The sequence below is a fragment of the Lissotriton helveticus genome, chromosome 8 (assembly GCF_964261635.1).
Source record: "Lissotriton helveticus chromosome 8, aLisHel1.1, whole genome shotgun sequence".
NCBI lineage: Eukaryota > Metazoa > Chordata > Amphibia > Caudata > Salamandridae > Lissotriton > Lissotriton helveticus.
In genome coordinates this window covers 1,376,240,242-1,376,260,332 of record NC_136069.1, presented here as the reverse complement: position 1 = coordinate 1,376,260,332, position 20,091 = coordinate 1,376,240,242, and the positions used below count along the sequence as shown (strand labels likewise).

Here is a 20,091-nt window from a genome sequence, read left to right as displayed (position 1 = left end):
GAAGTTATAATTCAGAAAGAAGAAGAAGAAGAAGAAGAGGAACAGGACGACGAGCACGAAGAGAGACACTTTTTGCCTGAGGAGCCCAGGACGTCTCACCGGAAAGAAAACTTCATTTGGCAATTTTTTAAAATTCCCAAAGGTCAGAAAAAAGTAAATGCAAGATACGTAACTTGCCTTATATGTCAAGATAGACTGTCCAGAGGGACCGACAAAAAATACAGCTTCGGAAACTACACAATGCATCGCCATATGACTAGGTGGCATCCTAACAACTACAGTGCTGCACAGTTTCGTAACGACCTAGATAATCTCCCTATTATGGCCAGAAGATCTGTTGTACCGGAAGTAACGGGACCAGAGGGCAGGGAGATGGTGCCAAATATACAAATGAGATTTGGTGAAGTAAAACAAGTCTGCGTACATTGCAGTCAATTCATTTGCTACAGAGAAAGTAGCATCACTCTGATCAACAGAGCTATTGACAATCATATGCAAGTTTGTACGAAACGCCCCAAATAATAAATTCTTTTCTTTTTTTGTTGCTCCTGTTGAGCCCTTTACAATGAATCGTTTTCGTTGCCCCCTCCGAAAAAAAACCAAAAAATATATAAAACTGTTCAGAAAAATTCAAAAAAAGTAAAAAAATGTTCAGAAAAATAATAAAAAAAATATAAAACAACAAAAACAATAAAAAAAAGTTCTTTTCAGAACTACCTCCCCGTTATTAAAAAATTGGTACAATATTTGGAACTGTGCCAACCTCTATTTCTCTTAGTTCGCTTCCCAGTTCGCTCGCCGGTACGCGAACCGGAAGCGAACCAAAAAAACAGTAAGTATAAGGGAAGGAAACAGACAGTTATGTTAAAAGAAAGACAGCTATAGGGGAGTAAACTAGAGATACTATTACCCGTAATCCACTGCTGATGTCACATATTACATCATTCATGACATGCTCAGTGACATCATCAGCAGAGGATTGCGGGTTTTTTGGCAACGTGCCTTATCCACGGTTTAATAACGCTGCCTTTTGCTTTATATAAGTTTTCAAATTGTATGAAATATATACCAATAGGTCGTTATGAACCTTTAGGTAGTGCTTTTCTTCATGAGGTCTGGTCGCTTCCATACACATACAGATGTTTCAAAGATGATCAAGAAGTTGATCTGAATGGAGAGGAATGCACTGAGACGCCAGATCATTCACTAATGTGTAGGCACATACAGTTACACGGTTCATGCAACAAACACCGACCAAATATGGCTTGCGTGTTGCAAGGCACGCCAGTTCCTGCTATCATCCCCACGTTCAAGTTGTTGGAAAATGGTAGTTATTTGATGCTCAATAATGAAGATTGTTCTGGGTTAATTAAAAGTATTCCTTTTATCGTAACAGTAAGTGAACGGGTTATTTGCTGCAGAAATGTTCTATTTCCTCCCACACATGAACATAGGGAGTTTTCAATCTGGCCACAAATACCAACCTTGGGAGCAGATTTCAACGGCATGGCAAGAATAAGAGCTCTTTTGTCTCAGAGAGAGGTGGCCTTGAGTTCGGCCCGTGAAACTTTCGTACTTCACATAGCGAACACCCGTACAGAGGTGCAGACCCTTTTCAATACTGATTCGCCTTTCCATTTCAGCAAGATGGTTCAGACTATCTTTAACGCGTCCTCCACAAAGGCCCTGGCGCACTTTTTTAAAGTTGTTACCAGTGGTCTCGTGACTTCATTTGAGAAAATCTTCGGAGTCATCCCTGCTTTCTTTCATTCTATTTTTTCCACTGTGCTTGGTAGATTCCCATTTTTACTTGCATTACCAGCGGACGCTCTTGTGCTTTTTTACATTTTTAAATATGGATGTCCCTCCTGTGCAAGCTCCTGCCCTGCAGCTGCTGACGCTGTTCCGCAATCGCATGCTTGAATATTATGGCACAATGCCGTTGGCGATATTAAGCACGGCATATGGATTATCTTTTCGATTCTCCTACTTCACCTGTGTCCAGCCTGTATTTCACTGCCTGACCTGTGATTTCGATTGGGCCATTGATTTGTGTCTCTGCGGACCGGTTTCTCCTGCCGTCGACTTTAATCAGCTGATGACTCCTATCATTACTCACGAGTTGGTTTGTCCTGGCGAAAGGATTATGGCTGTGGCATTGATGCATGGACTAATTGGTCCCTGGAATTTACTGGCGGCAACACAGTCTTTCTTGGAACAGAGCTTTCTTGAAAACCCACCGAGCTGTCCTCTGATGGTGATAGAGGATCCGGTGCTGGGAGAGCATGTATGTTCTTTTCCGCTTTTAAATTGGATGGCTGAACTCTTTTCGGATGAAGACGGTGACTTCCTATTGGAGGCTGTTGCAGCTTATTTTGCATACACAGTTATGTCATAGACCTTTTTCATGTTTGATATGCTGAGTACTAGCATTTCATTGACAATTCATTGACTTATTTGTCAAGTTTTTATTATTTAGCTTGCCTATTGGCTTAAGACTCGATAAAGTACTTGGCTGTTTTATTTTTCTTTAGCATTAAATTTTCCTAGTTTTTAATGTTTTACCTTGCGGACCGTCCACATATAAAGTTGCAATCTGCTCTCATGAGATGGCACTTCTATTATCTTATTCAGTTCGTTTCCGGATCATGGGGAGGTGTCATCTAGGTCCTGGATATCTTTACACCGTGTTAAGTTAGCATGGGCTCATTACCGGTTTAAACGCCATTTTTCCTTTTTTGCAACTTCTGCACACGACACTTAGTTGTTGCTTTAGCTTTCAACCTAGTAGTTCATCGTGGTTTACATGAGAATAATATGTTATTGCTCTACTATCTGCTTTGCTTGTTAAACTATATCTGTACAGCGAGTGCTGAAGTTGCAAGAACAACACGATACAGAATTGTTATGAGGTCTGATCTCCACGACTTCATACTCATAACATAAGTGCAGCTTCTGCCAATTCTGGGCATGAGGCGGGTTTTATATTGCTTTGCCGAACACACATACACAACAGTTGATGCGGTTCACATGAAGAGAGAGCTGGTGTATGCTGATGTGATTCCTTCAAATCTAAGACACTAAAGTATGGGCACGCCCTAAACCAACACAAACAGACCTTCTTAGCAAATAATATAATATGTGTATTAGGGAGGGTGAGATATAAGCAGCCGCGGGCCGTGGAGGGAGTTACGGTGGGGCAGGGAGGCGGGGAGGGGGAGGGGCAGGGTGGAGCCCTCTCCACCCTGCCCCTCCCCCTCCCCGCCTCCCTGCCACACCGTAACTCCCTCCACGGCCCGTGGCTGCTTATAAGTGTTGCTAACTCTTATTCATTTACAGCATGTTAACATACTGTCACCATTCGCTTTTTATGTACTAGTAACTATGCTGGTAATTTTGCTACTGATAATATGTGTACTTGTATTATCTAAGATACTACGCCTGAGAAGACGGCATTAGTAAATAAACATTTCAAATACACATGTGTTCTTCTTAACTCCATGTTCTGGTTTCTAAGAAATATATAACGACCGACTGTTCATGAGTTCCACGTATCCTGAGGTACTATAAGTTCATATTCTGGATTGTCTAAACATTGAGAGTTTGTTATATCCAACGTGACACTGTACCTAGCTTGCTAAGGGGTTTTTGATTACTAAGGTGAGTTTTGGGGCACCCTAATACGCCGAGGTTCCAATCCTCTGTCCACAGTTCTGTGTGAGAACAGAAACCCTGCGACAGGGGCACCCCCGACCCTTGCTGGAGCTTCATCACACTTGCGATACAACTCCAGCAATGCGCCACCTTTACGGCACAGATACATCACGCATCTGTGCTGTTTTTGCCCCATGATGCGCCGCATTGTAAATGCAGCACACCATAGGTGACGGAACAGCGGCACAGAATGACTAACACATCCCTGGTGATGCGCCAGTCATCATAAATCTATCCCTATGCTTCTTATCTTGTTAGAGATGAACCGCCATATGTATCATCAAAGTTTTTTGCATTTCCTAAATAGCGAACTTTAAGGAATAAATAGCGATTCTTTACCATTCCTAGTTTGCGATGAGCTATTTGCTAATTACAAATTACCCATTCATTTCCTTCATTTCCATAGGGCGGTTGGACTCACTTTTAGCTCGAACGGCTGAATGGATTTCCACGAAACTTGGCAAAATTGTAGGGACTGGTAGCCCGATGTGCCTTTGCTATGTCTCAAGATATATGCTCCAGTGGTTTTTACGAAAATTAACTTTGAAAAATATATATTGGGCTACATTGGCCTATATATATGTTGGAGCCCAAATGTAGCCCAATGAAGCCCAATGAAGCCCAATGTAGCCCAAAAATGGCCGCCAGAGACAAAAAAAAACAAATGTAGCCCAAATATCAGCCAGATGTAGCCCAACTATAGCCCAGTGACAGAATGACCAATCAGCTTCGCAAACCTCCGTTACGCGAAGCGGAGCGCTGTTACAGATATATATCTTTTTTTGAACGTTAATTTCTCAAAATCCACTGGAGCACATATATTGAGACCTAGCAAAGGCACATCGGGCTACCAGTCCCTAATATTTTACCAAGTTTCGTGCAAATCCATTCAGCCGTTCGATTATTATTATTATTTTTTTTTTTTGCCCCGCGGGGCCCTTTTAAAACCTCCACATCAAACCTAGGGGGTCAGCGAGGATCTACTATGCCCCCTTATGGTCATTTGCCCCTTCGCTTTGGCCTCCTCTTGTCTCTCGATCCTACCGAGAGACAAGATGGCGGCCGCTACGGACTGTTTGGAATGTTTACAGACGCCGGAGAACCAATCAGCTTCGCTTCACAAAGCTCCGTTGCGCGAAAAGTACGCGTACTGGAGCGCTGCCTGGTCCGCTGTTACAGATATATATCTTTTTTTAAACGTTAATTTCTCAAAATCCACTGTAGCACATATATTGAGACCTACAAAAGGCACATCGGGCTACCAGTCCCTACAATTTTGCCAAGTTTCGTGCAAATCCATTCAGCCGTTCGGGCTAAAAGTGAGGCCAACCGCCCTATGGAAAACTCAATGTTAAAAACACGTTTTGGGACCCCCCTTTTTTCTCGACCCCCCCTGGACGAACCCCCCCCCCAATTTTCAGGGGCTGCTCAGAAACAAAATGTGCCATTTTCCTGAAAATTTCAGCCAATTCCGTCCACAAACGCCAAAGTTATTTGACATAGAATTTTCAAAAATCCCATAGAGAAAAAATCCTAACTATATATACCTACTGGCGACCGCCAGTAGGTAATATGTTTACATATATATATATATATATATATATATATATATGTAATCTCAGAAATGAAGAGCTAGGTTTAGGGTTTGGCAGACAGAACACCGTCAAGGTGGTGAATGTCATTACATCCACCACACTGTCCAGACTACCATCCATCATATTTAGAGCTCTCTGCCAAGAACAGCAACTCCTCGGAAGGCACTGAAAGTTCGCGGAGCAACCATCATGTTCCATGTTGGCGCCCAGCAAAAGTCTGTTTTTCAGAAATGAACTCACAGAGCAGGAGTTTGCTTTTGAAGAACAATAATAATTGCCCTGACACCCTGGGAAGTTTTTTTCCCTGTTCTGAGCTTTCTGGTTTTCCCTGTTAATACCGAAAAAAATACATTAGACTGCTTTAAACAGAGGAGACTGATGAATTTACACTGACACCCCAAGTCTGTTGGGCCATTAGTGTAGGGTTTCTGCCAGAGGAGGAGCCATTGTTGGCAACATGACAGTGCATACAATTCTAAATGAAACGGGTGGTTTTTCAGTTTGTCAGACAGGATACTACACCAAGCTTGTGATAGAAGACCCTGTCTACTAAACTCTAAATCAAGCCTTAAGCCGCATAAATCAGTTTTCAGGCTTTGCAGGCGAGTGCATTACATGTGAATCAAGGATTTACACTATTCTGCACCAATCCCACCTCTTGAAACTCCCTTCCATATAGCTGCATTGTGAAGTGTTAAGTTGCTTGGGGGTGCAGTGCAATTTACAGAATTTAAAATGAGCTGGTGAAATAAGCCACTTGCAAACGTACTTTTTAACAAAGATCCACTGGCAGGGTGAGAAACATTTTACTTCGGGCCCATTACATACAAGGTGAATTTAGACGGTAGTGTAAATAGTAGAAAAATATTTTATCAAATGTGCTAGTCCAACCATCTTAGCCAAACAATTAGTAACTTATTGTGTACATTAAAAGTGTGCAGTGCAAAGCAGGAATGTAGAATTCTGTTAGAAAATTACCTATGTGTTCCATGAACAGCTTCAACATCTTAAATCACCTAGCCAGCCAATCTGCATTTAGTATACATTCTCCTTCCACCCGAGAAACATTGTATTCATCTTACACACCATAATGCTTAGTTCCCAGCTGTGAAAACACTGCATCTCATGCTCAACTAAGCACACTCCGCAATACACTGTGCTGCACAGACATTCATATCAAACAAAGCTATACTCAATTTTTATGAAATAGGCATGGTTCATTCAAGATATAGATATACTAGACCTCCTGATTTATAGAGGATACCCTAACATAATCAGGAAAGTAAGTATCAGGCATCAACAGTTTGTTTTGGAAGCAAACTTTAGGCACTTGGCTGAGAGGTTACTTGAGGAAGTTAGATCAATAATGCATCTTTCAGACATTTTAACACCTTTCTTAGTGATCTTAACCTCCTAGGTTACGTTTCAATAAAATGAGTAAGAACCCTTCAACCTTTTTGATACCCCAAACTTCAACTGCAAATATATTTCCAACTTAACCTACAGAAGAAACCAATTTGACCTATTGGTTCCTGTATAGTCTTTCTTTCAATGTAAAATGTTCAACCCAGCAAATTGAGAAGAATAATATTATATCCTGTACTTCTTAGAACATATACGATCTGCCCATGAAGATGAATTAAAACCTCTCTCATAGTACTGCTCCTTAAATAGCGTTCCTCATTAACACATTAGGCAAATACTCACTGCCCTGTGGGTCACAATTTCACAGAGATAAAATCAACACTCCCCTGAACTTGAGAAACCAGACTCTTAAAGCCAATCTCAACTAGCATGCCCACTCATTAACCTCTATCCTTTAACCTAAAACTATCTACACATAGTATTATACGAGGACTCTTCAGGAGAAAATGATTAATCAGAGTCATGAAATGGAGTAAAAATCAAATCCAAGGCAACCTCAAAATGAAATAACCAAATCTCAGTTTCACCTGAGTGTATCTCAGAGCAATACCCAAATCCCTGACAACCACTATAAAAGACTTAAAAAAAAAAAAAACCTCTTCAAAGTCATGAAGATATTCCTCGTAGGTCATTCTACCCTGAGAAATAAAAAGGACAGATCATCAAACTAGTGAAGACATCCACCCTTCACCAAATCTAGATGACCTAGCCAACCACCGATCATCATACAGAATATCTGAGAAAGCATACATTTCACTACAAGATCAGATGCAAACACCCATCAGCACCTATATTGTTACTAGACTAGTTTTCGGCCTTATGCAGCAGGTATTTCCTCTAAAAGTCACTGTCATCACTTTTCACGGCACAGACCAAGGAATCCTGATCTGGGTTCATTCCTTTCCAGCTTCAGCACTCAAAATGTGATCCACAATCTCAAAATACCGGAGATTTTACAAAACATTTTATTGCCTTTCTTCCTACCTCATCAACCATCACCACACAGTCACTTTGTGATCTCGGACATGTCCAAGGCATGTGGAGCATATGAAAGATCTATCCTCTGCCTTGTGATCTTCAATGAATACAAATAGTCTCTGGTGGAACACCACTCCAAGTACAGCATCAAATTCATTAGCATATTCAACTCTAGCTGAAAGTTTTAGTTTTCACAGTCGAAGTACTTTACTACATCTTAACTGCTTTGCTATAATTCAAGCATCGATATAAAGTGCCTACCTCAAACTGAACCGGAGGAAGACTGAAGCCATCAAATAAGCCACATGCAAAATGAGTTTGTGACAGGATTCTGAATGGATTCATACCTTCAACTACCTACAGGCACAAAGTTACTAGGAATTGTCATCATCTCTCCATCAAAACCTCCATCATTAAGAGTCCCTTCTGCAAAGAGTATAACCCTACTACTGTTATTCATACATACTAACATGGGTTACCTCACCTTGAGAGTGGCAAAGTCCTACTCTCAAATGTTTGACTTAACCAGGTGTCTGAAAGGACTGAAATACAAACATCATTTGTACCATAAAGGACCTGTACTTTAAAAAAAAAAATAATAATAATGTTTTCTTTTTAGAGAGTTTCATAGTCCAGCAAGAGTTCATTCATTGCATGAGGAATATAACATGACAGCAGGAAAGCAGAAAGTCGAGAAGGCCATCCTATTAATGCTTTCAACTGTCCACAAATAATAGATCTTCAAATAAGGGAAGTCATGTAGCTTTATGAAAGCACACTTAGTAAGTGCAAAAGATAAATGTATGTCAAGTGGAAAAAATGGAAATTACAAGTAAGGAATATAAAAACTGTGCATGAACTATCATGATAACAAAATGGAGAGTGTTGATTGTGTTCTCCAACATTGTGCTAAATACCAAATATATATAATGAAAATAAAACATCTTTACTAATATATTTCATAGCTACAATCCTAATTTATGTAGAGCATACCAATACAATCATGAGTAAGAACAATCTCTGCTTTCTTGTTGGCAGAGAATGTTTCAGAGCTAACTCAATTGTCCTGAGACTGGAAAAATTGTATATTTACAGTGTTGTGTTCTCCACCAACTGAAGATTGAGATCCTTGGGACCTCCTGAATGCATTACAGTAGCTTCATATTACGACTATGGTCATGAAGTCACGGTAAGACTACATGACTTACCATGGACTGTTCAGTCAAAGGCCCGGTACCTCACTACATCAGGAGAGAGATCATCTAGTTTGCTTTCTATCAGTCCTTTTATTGGACGGTCTGTGGTCCAAGCATGCAGAGAGGGCAACTCCTGTAAAGTGGTTACCAAATGTTTAGGGACTGTGACAAAAAATAATGAGGTGCTGATATAAAGGTGTTATGAAGAAGTTCTCTAGCTGTATAAAATCTGCTTCAATACTAGCTAAACAAACTGTTGCAAACGTGTTGGTTTGGCAATACAAGTATTGCAGGACTGTCTCAAATCCCAAATTCAATAGTTGTGAACTTTATCTTAAGCAGATGTGTAGGTTGTTAAAGTGTCATTTTTACCACATATTCGTGAGCAAGCAACTTCTGTTTTCATTACACAGTTGGTGTTGTAGTTGAAACCATTATGCACCATCTTCATGATTGTTTCCATTGATTGTAAACAGAGTTTAGTTTTATCAAACATTTCAGTTAGTGAAATATAATATTCAGCTCACCTTGAATCAAACATTTTATAATTTAGTTTCCCACATCATTTAAAAAAAAGTAGATTTCAAAAATTCACAAATTAATGTGGTTACATACTTTGAATAGTCAAACAGGCGACTATCCCACAGGTCATGGACTCCTCTTGGACCATCGTGGAAGAAGCAGGAGTCTGTCCCGTCAAACTGGTTTAAGCCATCCTCGCTGTTTTTTGATGCATGACTATGTACGACATCCAGTAGAACAGCTATCCCCATGGAATGAGCGGTGTCAATTAATTCCTTCAGTTCATCTGGTGTTCCATAACGACTGTTAAGTGCAGAATTAGAATTACTAGTGTACTTGGGGTTATGCCCAAGGCTAACATTTGCAAAAATGAAAATACTTACAAAAAATAACATTTCTTCACTTCAACTATTTTTATTTTATCATATTGCTGTTAGACATTCATTTGCTTTAATGAAAACATTAGGAACTAGTTTCAACAGTAACTGCTTTTAATCTTTTAAACTCATTAGAATATACAAATTTTCTGGAGCTCTAAGGACTATGTAAATGTATTGATTTGTTTAACAAAACTTTTGTACATAATGCCAATCATGACTTTCACTAAGAATAACAATACATTGTTTGTGTGGAGTTCCAGAAACAATGAGGGTATAAGCGAAAGTTGTAAATTAATCATTTATTGGGAAGGAAATAGCAGCACAGACAAGGGTATCTAATATACTGTACAGAAGATTATTAAAAAAAGAAAAGAAAACTAAGATCAGAATATTTAAGTTATGAAGGGATTTCACCAGAATATCATCGTCAAAATGTCTAACTTAAACTGTGCCTTAAATTCAGATTACAAAAAAAAATCATTGAAGTTAACAGAAACACTACACGCAAAGGGGCATTACTTTTGCAAACAACATTTAGGACATTATAATTTTGCTAACAGTATTCTGACACAGCCAATTGTGAGTCCCTTTTGTGGTAAGCATTTAGGGCCAGATGTACCACCCTAAATTTGCGGATGCAAATGGGCAATCTGACCGTTTGCGATCACAATTTAGGGCACCGCCATATACAAACCTCATTTTCCAAATCAGTAAATGTTACTGATAAGCAAAATTAGGTTTGTGACTCGCTATTAGGAAGGGGCATGCCAAGGGCGTCCCTTCCAAATAGCGACTTGCATTTGCTTGCATGAATGTTTTGAGAGCTCAATTGCAGTCGCAAAACACTTGCAATTTACCACCTACTTCAAGTAGGTGGTAAACCTTTCGCAAACGGGAAGGGGTCCATAGGGCTGCATTTAAAAAAAATACAGCTTTATCTAAAAGCAGTCACAGACATGGTGGTCTGCTATCCCCAGCAGGCGACCATCCCTGTGAGTGCTAGCCATTCCTAAAGGGGTCACAAATTGTGCATGTCTCATTAATATTAATGAGGCATGCAATTTGGGACCACATTAGGAATCGCTAACACTTGTACAGCACAATTTGCGGGTCGCAAATGCACCGCAATTTGCGAGTCGCAAATTGGTGTGTCATACACCTGGCCCTTCATCTATGTGGCTTTCAAACTAGAAAAAGCTATGCTACTACAGAGCTTTTAGAAAAACTGCAGCCCAGCCAAATCACAGTACTGTGCACGTCAGCCATACATTTCTGTCACATATGTGGATGGCGTAAATATACAATACATCCCACATGACATTTAACTCCTGTGCCTTTGATGCATTCTCTGCGCCATCCATCATGGCCTTACAGGAAAGCTAAATAAGGCAATTGAATGAAACCAATTTTACCAATATCTTTTTAGGGACTGTGGCACTGATTCCAAGTGTCACATGACAATCCCTATACCAGCAAAACCAGATTTCAGAAAAAGGTGAAAAATCTGTGGTCACCATGCAGAAGGTGAATTTTCTACATGTACTTGATTTATTTGTGGTATTTCAAAAGCACATTAGAACAACTGGTATCAAAGCGCTAAACTTGAATATGGACGGGAGCAGTGGGTCACAACAATAGGCAAATAACTTACACAGTCCCTACCGATTTACTCCGCAAACAACCAGCTTTTAATTTGCTTCCAAAGGCAAATAAGCGCTCTGACTCCTGATAAGTTCAGGAAGAGAATTCCACAACTTAACAGTCTCTACGGTAAAGGCGCATTCACCCAACCCAACTTTCTAGCAGCGTGGACCCCCTACCTAATACGGTTCATCAGATCTCAACGATCTCCTGGAAACATCATATAATTCAAACCCATGGAATAAAGGGCTTTGTGCGTTAAGCACAATGATTTAAACAGCACTCGTTTCTTTATTGGCAGCAAATGCAGGAATGTCAATCCTTTTCTGACTGAGGCATGTTTGGAGCTTGTACAAAGACTACTGATTGATGTTTATACATCGAGCATTGCTGTAGTCTAGCCAGGAGGTGATGAGCACGATGACAACTGATGCCATACGCTCCATCAGAGGAAAAGGAAGGATCTTCTTTAAGATCCTGATCATCCAGAAGCAAAAACCTCACTGTTCTATTCACCTGGGAGTCAAAGGTCAACATTTTATTAAATCTAACCCCAAAGTGTTTGGCCATCGTAACAGGAATGGGATGGGTACCACAGTTATGGGACCACCAACCATTAGTCCTAATAGAGCTCTCTGCTCCCAACACCATAATCTCGTGTTCCCCCTTTTTTAACCAGTTGTCCCCGCATCCATTTTCTGGTTTCCTGCATACATACCCTAAACCCATCCTGCCACCTCTTCCCGGTCATCCGTGATGGAAATTATCTGTGCGTCATCCCCATAGGGTGACCCCTGGAATCCAAAAGAATGTATCAGTTTTGCCAAATAGGGAACTTGCAAGTTAAAAAGGGTAGGGCTTAGGGACGATCTTTCAGGAACCCTGCATGGAAGCTGGAAGGTTGCTACTCTAAAAATTGCCACAGCTGACAGTAATAGTTCTAGCGCACAGGAAAGACTCTAGCAGCCAAAGAAACACATCCTTCCTTATGCAAACATAAAGGTATTAATCAATGTAGGCTGAATAATGAGTGAATTCTCTGCTTTGTGTCATACTTTCCATTTGAATTACTTTGAGTGTATCCAAACACAGACCTAGGTTTTCAGGTATTTGGTCAAAGGTGCTCCATTTAAAGTTGCTAAGGTGCCTGCAGGTGAAATCTATTGCACCTGTGCTTGATGGCGTTTTATCTCATCTTTCATTTCTACTTAGGAGCTAGATTTTTAACCCCCCCTCTGCCAATTGTAGACTAAAATTGTCAAGGCTTAGTGCTGAAGAATAAGGCAGGGGGTATCAATGTAGGAGAGCATACATGGGGTAGGATCAGCTTGACGGGATATTATGTATTTCAAGTGTAACATTTAAGGGCACGAGGCCCTTTGAGTTGCATTGTGCAAAAGTAACATCAAATAGTTAATACTACTTAGCGATGATTTGAAGAACCAGACTTAGGGGCCAATTATGAGTCTGGTGGTCCACAGACTGCAAGATTCGTGGGGGTATCGCTGTGACGATCTCCCGACTGCCCAATTACGAGCCTGAACTTTGAAATTACTCCAGTGAAGCGTGACCTCAAGTAACCTTTGAGCGATTTTTAATTCCAAGCACTGTTTTGGGATTTAATCTTCAGAAATTCATATCTCTACTTCTATAGATTGGATTTTATCATTTAGGTCTTGTTTTACTCAGTTAAATAGTCCCTATTGTTCTAAACTGGTGTAGAGTAGGTTTGTGGTATTTTTACTGTGTTACTGTAATTTAAGTTTTGGACAAACACTTCACACATTGATTCTTAAGTTAAGCCTGAATGCTCTGTGCCAAGATACCACAGGGTGAGCACAGGTTAATTTAGGTTGTGGTCCCTACTTAAAAGGGGTAAAAGCCTCTGCCAACTAGAAACCCAATTTCTAAAACCTATAATGACATTTTGCGCATACAGAGAATCGTATTTCCTGAAATTTATTTCAAGACCTAGTTTTAAAAAGTGAGGCGGTAGCTACAGTACCAAACAAATCTAATTCTGGAAACTGTATAAGTATCCTTTTCAGCACTGCCTTAGTGGAAGTGCATGGAGGGGCAATCTTCACAGATCCCTACCCTGAAGAAGGGATATCCCCTAAGCAAGGTAAAAATTCTGTTTATCCTGTAAACATAGTACCAAACTCCTCTCTCTGCCTTTCAGAGTTTAGAAGTAAAAGTTTTACATACGTCACACAGAGAAGTCTTATGACCAGGCTAAACACAAATATATTGGGAATGAGGATCATTAGTGTACATGTTTTTCTGCGCACAAGATAAACATGAGTTGAATAGAGATTTTTTTTCCCCCTCTTTTGGAAATGGTGACAGGTCAAAGGGTCTTCCAAACCCACAGAAAATCACATTTCCCTATGAACAACTCACAGTACTGTAGTTGCTTAAGCTAGGTAGATGCTTAAGCTAGGGCTGGATCAGTCCTAGAGTACACTAAAAATACCAATTTTGCGTTCACTGAAATTTTATAGCAAAGTTCTTCCTGGGAACTCCCTCACGCACAGCATGCAGTAGAAATATGAGCTATGGTGAGCTCTAGGGGGAGTTGGAGAGCTGCTATTTCCACCTTATTGGCTAAAGTACAGGCTGTTTCAAATGAGGTGGATGTGCTACCAAACAACTTTCTTTTACTAGCCTATGGTCATTTTAACACAGTTTACTGCTATTCAAATGCACCAGGGATTTCAGGCCTGCTGACTCAAGGCATGATTAAAGTACGTGAATATATGAAGGATCCATCGTTGGAGAAACTAAAATATTAAATTTTGGAAAAACAAACAAAACCAAAAGAGCATTATTGTACAATTGCAACACATGGGTCTTCCCACCTTGTGCATGCTGTGCTTTGTTGCTGTGGGGCATTTCTAAGCCTAGCATCACCCAGCTGAAGTGCTCATTTAAACAAACGTACACTAGGTCACCTGTGAGTGTTTCCATCTTGTTGTCCATTCCAGGACTGTGCACAGAGCGGCACTATGTTTTGATGTGGATGTGCCTTAACATCAATGGATGCCGCATAAGGAAATATATCATTTTTAAGTAAAAGGTGTGGCACACTTATGAGGACATGGACTGGTGAAGCTTGGAAAAGATTTCACAATACAATTTGGATGGAAATGCAATCCACAAGATTAAAATAATTTTTTCTAATGATAAACTGGAGAGGTAGAAAATGTACACAATGTTGTATCTCTGCAAGAGTCACAGTGACGCTGTTAATATTCACTGAAAATATCAGACTTTTTATTTGTAAGAAAAACAGAGCACGGCTGTTATTTGCTCCCATGCATTAGCAGATGTTTATCTGTCGCTGCACACAGTACTCTTTTTTCCCAGCTTGGCCTTCATCCTAGGTTACTGCTGATGGTCAGAAGGTCTACAAATGACTGACAGCTAATACAAATTATTTACTCTTGAGCCTGCTGTTTTTTCTTAGTGTTTACATTTATGAAACACTGTTTTCTCATTGAGGCCGTTATTTTATGGTGTTCATATATGAGTAGTCCTACTACAATATTTTCTTCAATTAAAAGTTTTAACATTTTAAAGATCTTTTATCGACTCAGAGGTATTGGGTGAGTTACAGTATGTGAGAGATTGAAAGATATTAGTCTATATTACGTTTTACATGAGTTACGGTATGTATGACTCTAAAAAGGTAACAGTACTTGTATGTTGTACATGAGTAACAGTTTGTATAGGGTTGACCGAAATCTGTTCTTGTCATGTTTAACTAAAGTGTGTTGAAAGGCAACCTATTACATTATTTATTGTGGCATTTGCAACATACTTGGTGTGGTGGTGAAGGGTGGATTTAAAGAGGACAGTTTCCTAACAGGGGCTGAAAGATACCAGTTTTGCTACAATGGTGGTTATAAAATATACATTTATGGTACCAAGATACCTTTATGTGATACAATTTTGTCAGTCCATTGTGGGTTGTACATTTGCAAACTGATTGTGTTTATGTCAGTTTGTTCATGAGAGTGGCAACACGGAATGCTTGGGAGCATTTTTGGTCAAGCTGTTCTATCCAAACAGCATTATCAGGTGGTGCTCTTGTGCAGTATTTGTGTCTATAGCTGCAGATAACTGTCACATGCATATTTATTTGGGGAGAAAATGAAGTAGAGTAGTCTCTATTGTATGGTAGGATGTTCTCTTGAGAATGGTGGAGTGTCTTGCATAAGAGCTTTAAGTGCCATGCCTACGTTTGACTGTTTTTTATGGTGGCTTCTGTCAATGGACGGGAAACATCCTTTACAACGCAACTTTTACCACGCAGTGCTATTAAAACTCAGGTTTTACAATAAAAACCATTACAACGCATTGCGCTGGGGGGCGCTCTAGGAGAGGGAATCGATTTAATTTACTATCCAACACCTTCCCTAGTGTCCACGGGGACTGGAGTTGGAATAGTAAATTAAACTATTCACTATCCAGCACCCCAAAGCTCTATGCGTTGTAATGGTATGCGTTGTAAAAACTGCGTTGTAACAGCATGCGTGGTAAAAGCATGCGTTGTAACGTCATACATCCGTCAATGAACTGCTTACTGACCTGCCCAACTCTGTTTCGATAGTATGGTTGTGTTAACTATCATCTGAGGTTTGTTATTTGGTTTTACTGGTTATTGTTTGCTTTTCATTTTTAAAGAAGACAGGTGCCTGGTGTCCAGTGATGTTGTTTAACACCATCATCAAGAGGTTTCCTGACGGGTGGGAAGGGAGAAAGGGGGGGCCAGAGTTGTCATGGCCAATCTAGAAAATACATCAGCTCCAAATTCATATTGTATCATCTTATCTTCAAATAATACCTCTCCTAACTAGATAAGTCTGTGTTTCTGACACCGCATCACTTCACTACAATGTCCTTAACCATACACATAAATTCTGTGTAAAGTACATAAAGGATAAACAGATTCCACACAAGTAGAGTATGCTAAAGGGCCTACATCAGGAAAGTAAGCAAATACCATGTCTTCTACACACAAATTCAAATTTGGTGGATTAGGTGTACAATGAACTCTCAAATGCTTAGACATCTAGAGACATTAAACAACTGTAAGGATTGTATCTCAAAAAATAAAGGCATCTATTTTCAATTGGAAAAGAAGTCTAAAATTACAGTTAAAGCTAGCCTTTAGTGGTATATCAACGTTACAGCAGCCTTAAAGACGTTTCTAGTAATTGAAAATCTATACATTCAGTTTACCTCCCAATGTGTTCAGCAATCCATAGATCCCTATGATATTCTGACAACATACTAATTAATTTAAGGAGCATTTACCTCTACTGCTGCCTGCAACATATGCCTCAACTGCTGCTGGGCAATCACATGCTAGATAATAAGAATGATTTAACCATTTGGGAAATTATTAGCCACATTAATAATCTGTTTCATCAAAATAAAGTATGTAGAATGTATTGGAGCATTATATGGGATTCTGAAGAAAACCTATTTGAACAAACCAAACATAGGTAGCTGGATTTTTCAAATTGAGTCACCTCTCATGATATGGAAGCTATCCTGGTGAGTAACTTTCAAATTGAAATATTTCCCGCCAAATGTTTTCAAAAGCTCAGATCTCTAGTTCCTCTTTTTACAGGGGAATACATCTCTGGCATCTTTCTCCTGGATCTACCATTTTTTTTACATTTGTAGCATGATCTACCCACATTCCTTCCCCTCTTTTCCTTGCTTTTATTCATCCCTCCTCTAATAACCAAGTTTGGTTCTTCATCATTCCTGAATTACATTTTTTTCTTTCACTAGTGATCTGCACCTACCTGTACCGCAGTACACAAACTTGCATATACACTTATACCTTTACTGCTGCATATATTCTAGTTCATTTATGCCTGCTACACCTACGTATCTACGCTCATGTTTATGCCACAGTACACATCACTAATTAAATACTACCTCATATATTCCTTAATACTTCTACTTACACCTTAGTAGCTATACCCTATCTAAACTATACTAGCTCTGCCACTGCCTATTCCTCAGTACATTTATTTCAATATACATCCTTTTACATCTGTTACTGCTTTTACTCTAGTACCTCTGCCAAAATCTCAGTCCTACTACCTCATTTTCAATCTATACCCTGGCAACAATACTTCGAGAACTTTCTTCAAATTTTTTTATAAAAACGTAGTAATTCCATTCCTGCCTACAAGTGCCTCACCGCTGCCTTCATCATATTGTCTCTACCCCTCGCTCTAGACTAGTACATCTATCCTTCCTTTGAACCTAGTTGCTCTTGCCTCTCCTATCTCCACTACTCATCTCTGTTTCTAGTTACCTGTTTTCTTGAACTGATTTCTGCTGTTTGGCAAATGTAAATTTGTTTGAGGAAAAGGGGTTCCTCAACTTGGAAAATCACAAAAATTGAATTTCACCTGCAAACAGTGCTGGAATTTGAAAACCACTGAAAACACATACATTGGGGGTCAAGTTGTGGTAAGGAAAATGGGGTGGAGTCACAAGAGGTGGAGTCATGAAAAGCAGTCTGACACTCAATTTATACGATTATTTTTAAAACACTGTCGGAGGAATTGGCAACAAGCAGAAAAGTTGGCAGTAAACGTGTTCTGGCTTATTTGGTTACAAAAGCTTAATTTTAAAATATCTGTTGGGGTTAAGACACCTGCTGCAGAGAGCTTTTTGTGTAAATCCCAGAGAATAGTAACAATGGTACGATAACTCTGGTGGTCAATGCACTTGCTGGAGAGATCCGTGTTTGATCTAGTCACAGTTGGGTCTCCTGCAAAGCACACAGGGTAACATGCAGATGACAAGTTATTATGCTATGGTTATACATAGCTGTTGTGCTTTTGACAGAGATCCTTTTATCAGTTGCAATCCATGAACTCCTAATATGGCATAGTGAGCTATGAACCAGCTAATTGCAAAATGCAAGACATGGGTATAGAGCCCTAATGTTTTTTCTCAATCTATTATAAGGCTCATAAAGCTGGTTATGTGTGCAGTAATAATTGCCTTATCAGTGCAGACAACCCAAAGCACCAAGTTACATTATAAATCCTGACTTTGGGCTTCTCCCAGCAAGGCAATCTTAACATATAATGTATATAACATGGAGAGGGAAGCACCAATCCTCAATGTAACAGGCAACAATTCAAGCACAGTGCTAAAAGAAACAAGTCAAAGCTGGTCATGGTTTGAAATTTCTCTTTTATTCCATTCCTTTTCAGCAAGCACAGCCAATGCGTTTCGCCTAATCATAGGCTTCCTCCGGGCAAACTCCTACGATTAATGGTACACTGTTTCGTCCACCACTTTGGTGTTGTCACAATTCTGACCATCAATTATTATGTCACAATGTCGAATGTGAAATTTCCACGGGACACTGGGATCTGGGAGACAGTTTTTGCCAAACACAGTGTTTGGTGGAAACTTTCCGAATTTGCAAAATGTACTGAACTTGTTGATTGAAAATAAGGATAGTAGCACTATAGAATTTGATATTGGACGTAGTGGCATAATAATTGATGGTCAGACTGGTGAAAACACTAAAGTGGTGGACGAAAACAGAACACCATTAGTCATACGACTGTGCAGAAGCCTATGTTTAGGCGAAATGTGTTGGCTGCCTTGTTAAAAAGGGATGGCATAAAAGTGAAATTACAAACAGTGACCCGATTTGACTGGTTTCTTTTAGTACAGTGGTTGAATTGTTGCCAGTTACATTGAGGATTATTGTTGCCTCTCATAAAAGTCTGCAATGCTTGATCAATTGGTAGCTAGTCATTTTTGAGGTGGGCAACAACAGTTTGATAAATGGATTAACACTTCAGGTGGTGCAGCAAGCAATCCCCTGGCTTCCATATCTGTTCTAATCTTAACATATAATCCCTGCCAGTAAAGATGTGTGACTCCAACACCTTGAAACCCTCATTGTCTGATGTACCATCTTGTACATTTATTTACACACTTGTATGATTTATTGTCCATGTATAAATTTGTGTGCATGTGATGTAAAGTGTTCTGAAACCCGACACTGGGATGAGTTAGCGCCATAAAAGTATTAAATAAAAAAGCTTAAGTGGTATTTAAATTATTCATAACATATTGATAAATCTGATATTCTTACAGTGCACGCATATCTCTTACATACAGAAGTTGGGCAAAGTCAAAAACCTGCCTCCAAATTATAGTTTCCTTTAAGTACATCTGAGGTGATAACAAGCGGTGTTCCTTCCACTGCCCCTCCCCTTTGCACGGGTATCTTAGTGTTAGGCTACAGGTAGATCCCCCAAAAAATGAGGGCTGATGGCCTTTTAGAAAAGCCCTTTTTTTTTTACTTTGCCCAACTGGAAGTGAACATGAAAAAGCCCCCCTCACTTTCTGCACATTGCTGCTCCGGGCAGCAGGAAGACAATGTGCAGGTGCTGGTGGCAAACCACACCTGGACAAATTCAGCTTATTTTTTGAGGGGACAGGAGGATCCCCCGATCTGGCTCAATAATTCCTGCCAGATAGGTGATCCGGCTGCTTCTTCATTCATTCCAGCAGTGCTTGGAACTACTTAAAACTGTAAAATGTAAGGTGTTCTTCAGATCTAGTTTTTCAAGCCAG

General features: G+C 39.8%; 1 protein-coding gene across 1 annotated transcript in view; it reads right to left on the bottom strand.

Moving 5' to 3' along the window:
- The window catches only part of GBE1 (1,4-alpha-glucan branching enzyme 1), a 686,238-nt gene that overhangs the window by 318,305 nt on the left and 347,842 nt on the right, over positions 1–20,091 (bottom strand). Inside the window, exon 7 of the mRNA XM_078658343.1 lies at positions 9,524–9,733. Within this exon, the coding sequence (XP_078514469.1) occupies positions 9,524–9,733 (210 nt within the window). The remainder of the gene's footprint in view (positions 1–9,523; positions 9,734–20,091) is intronic.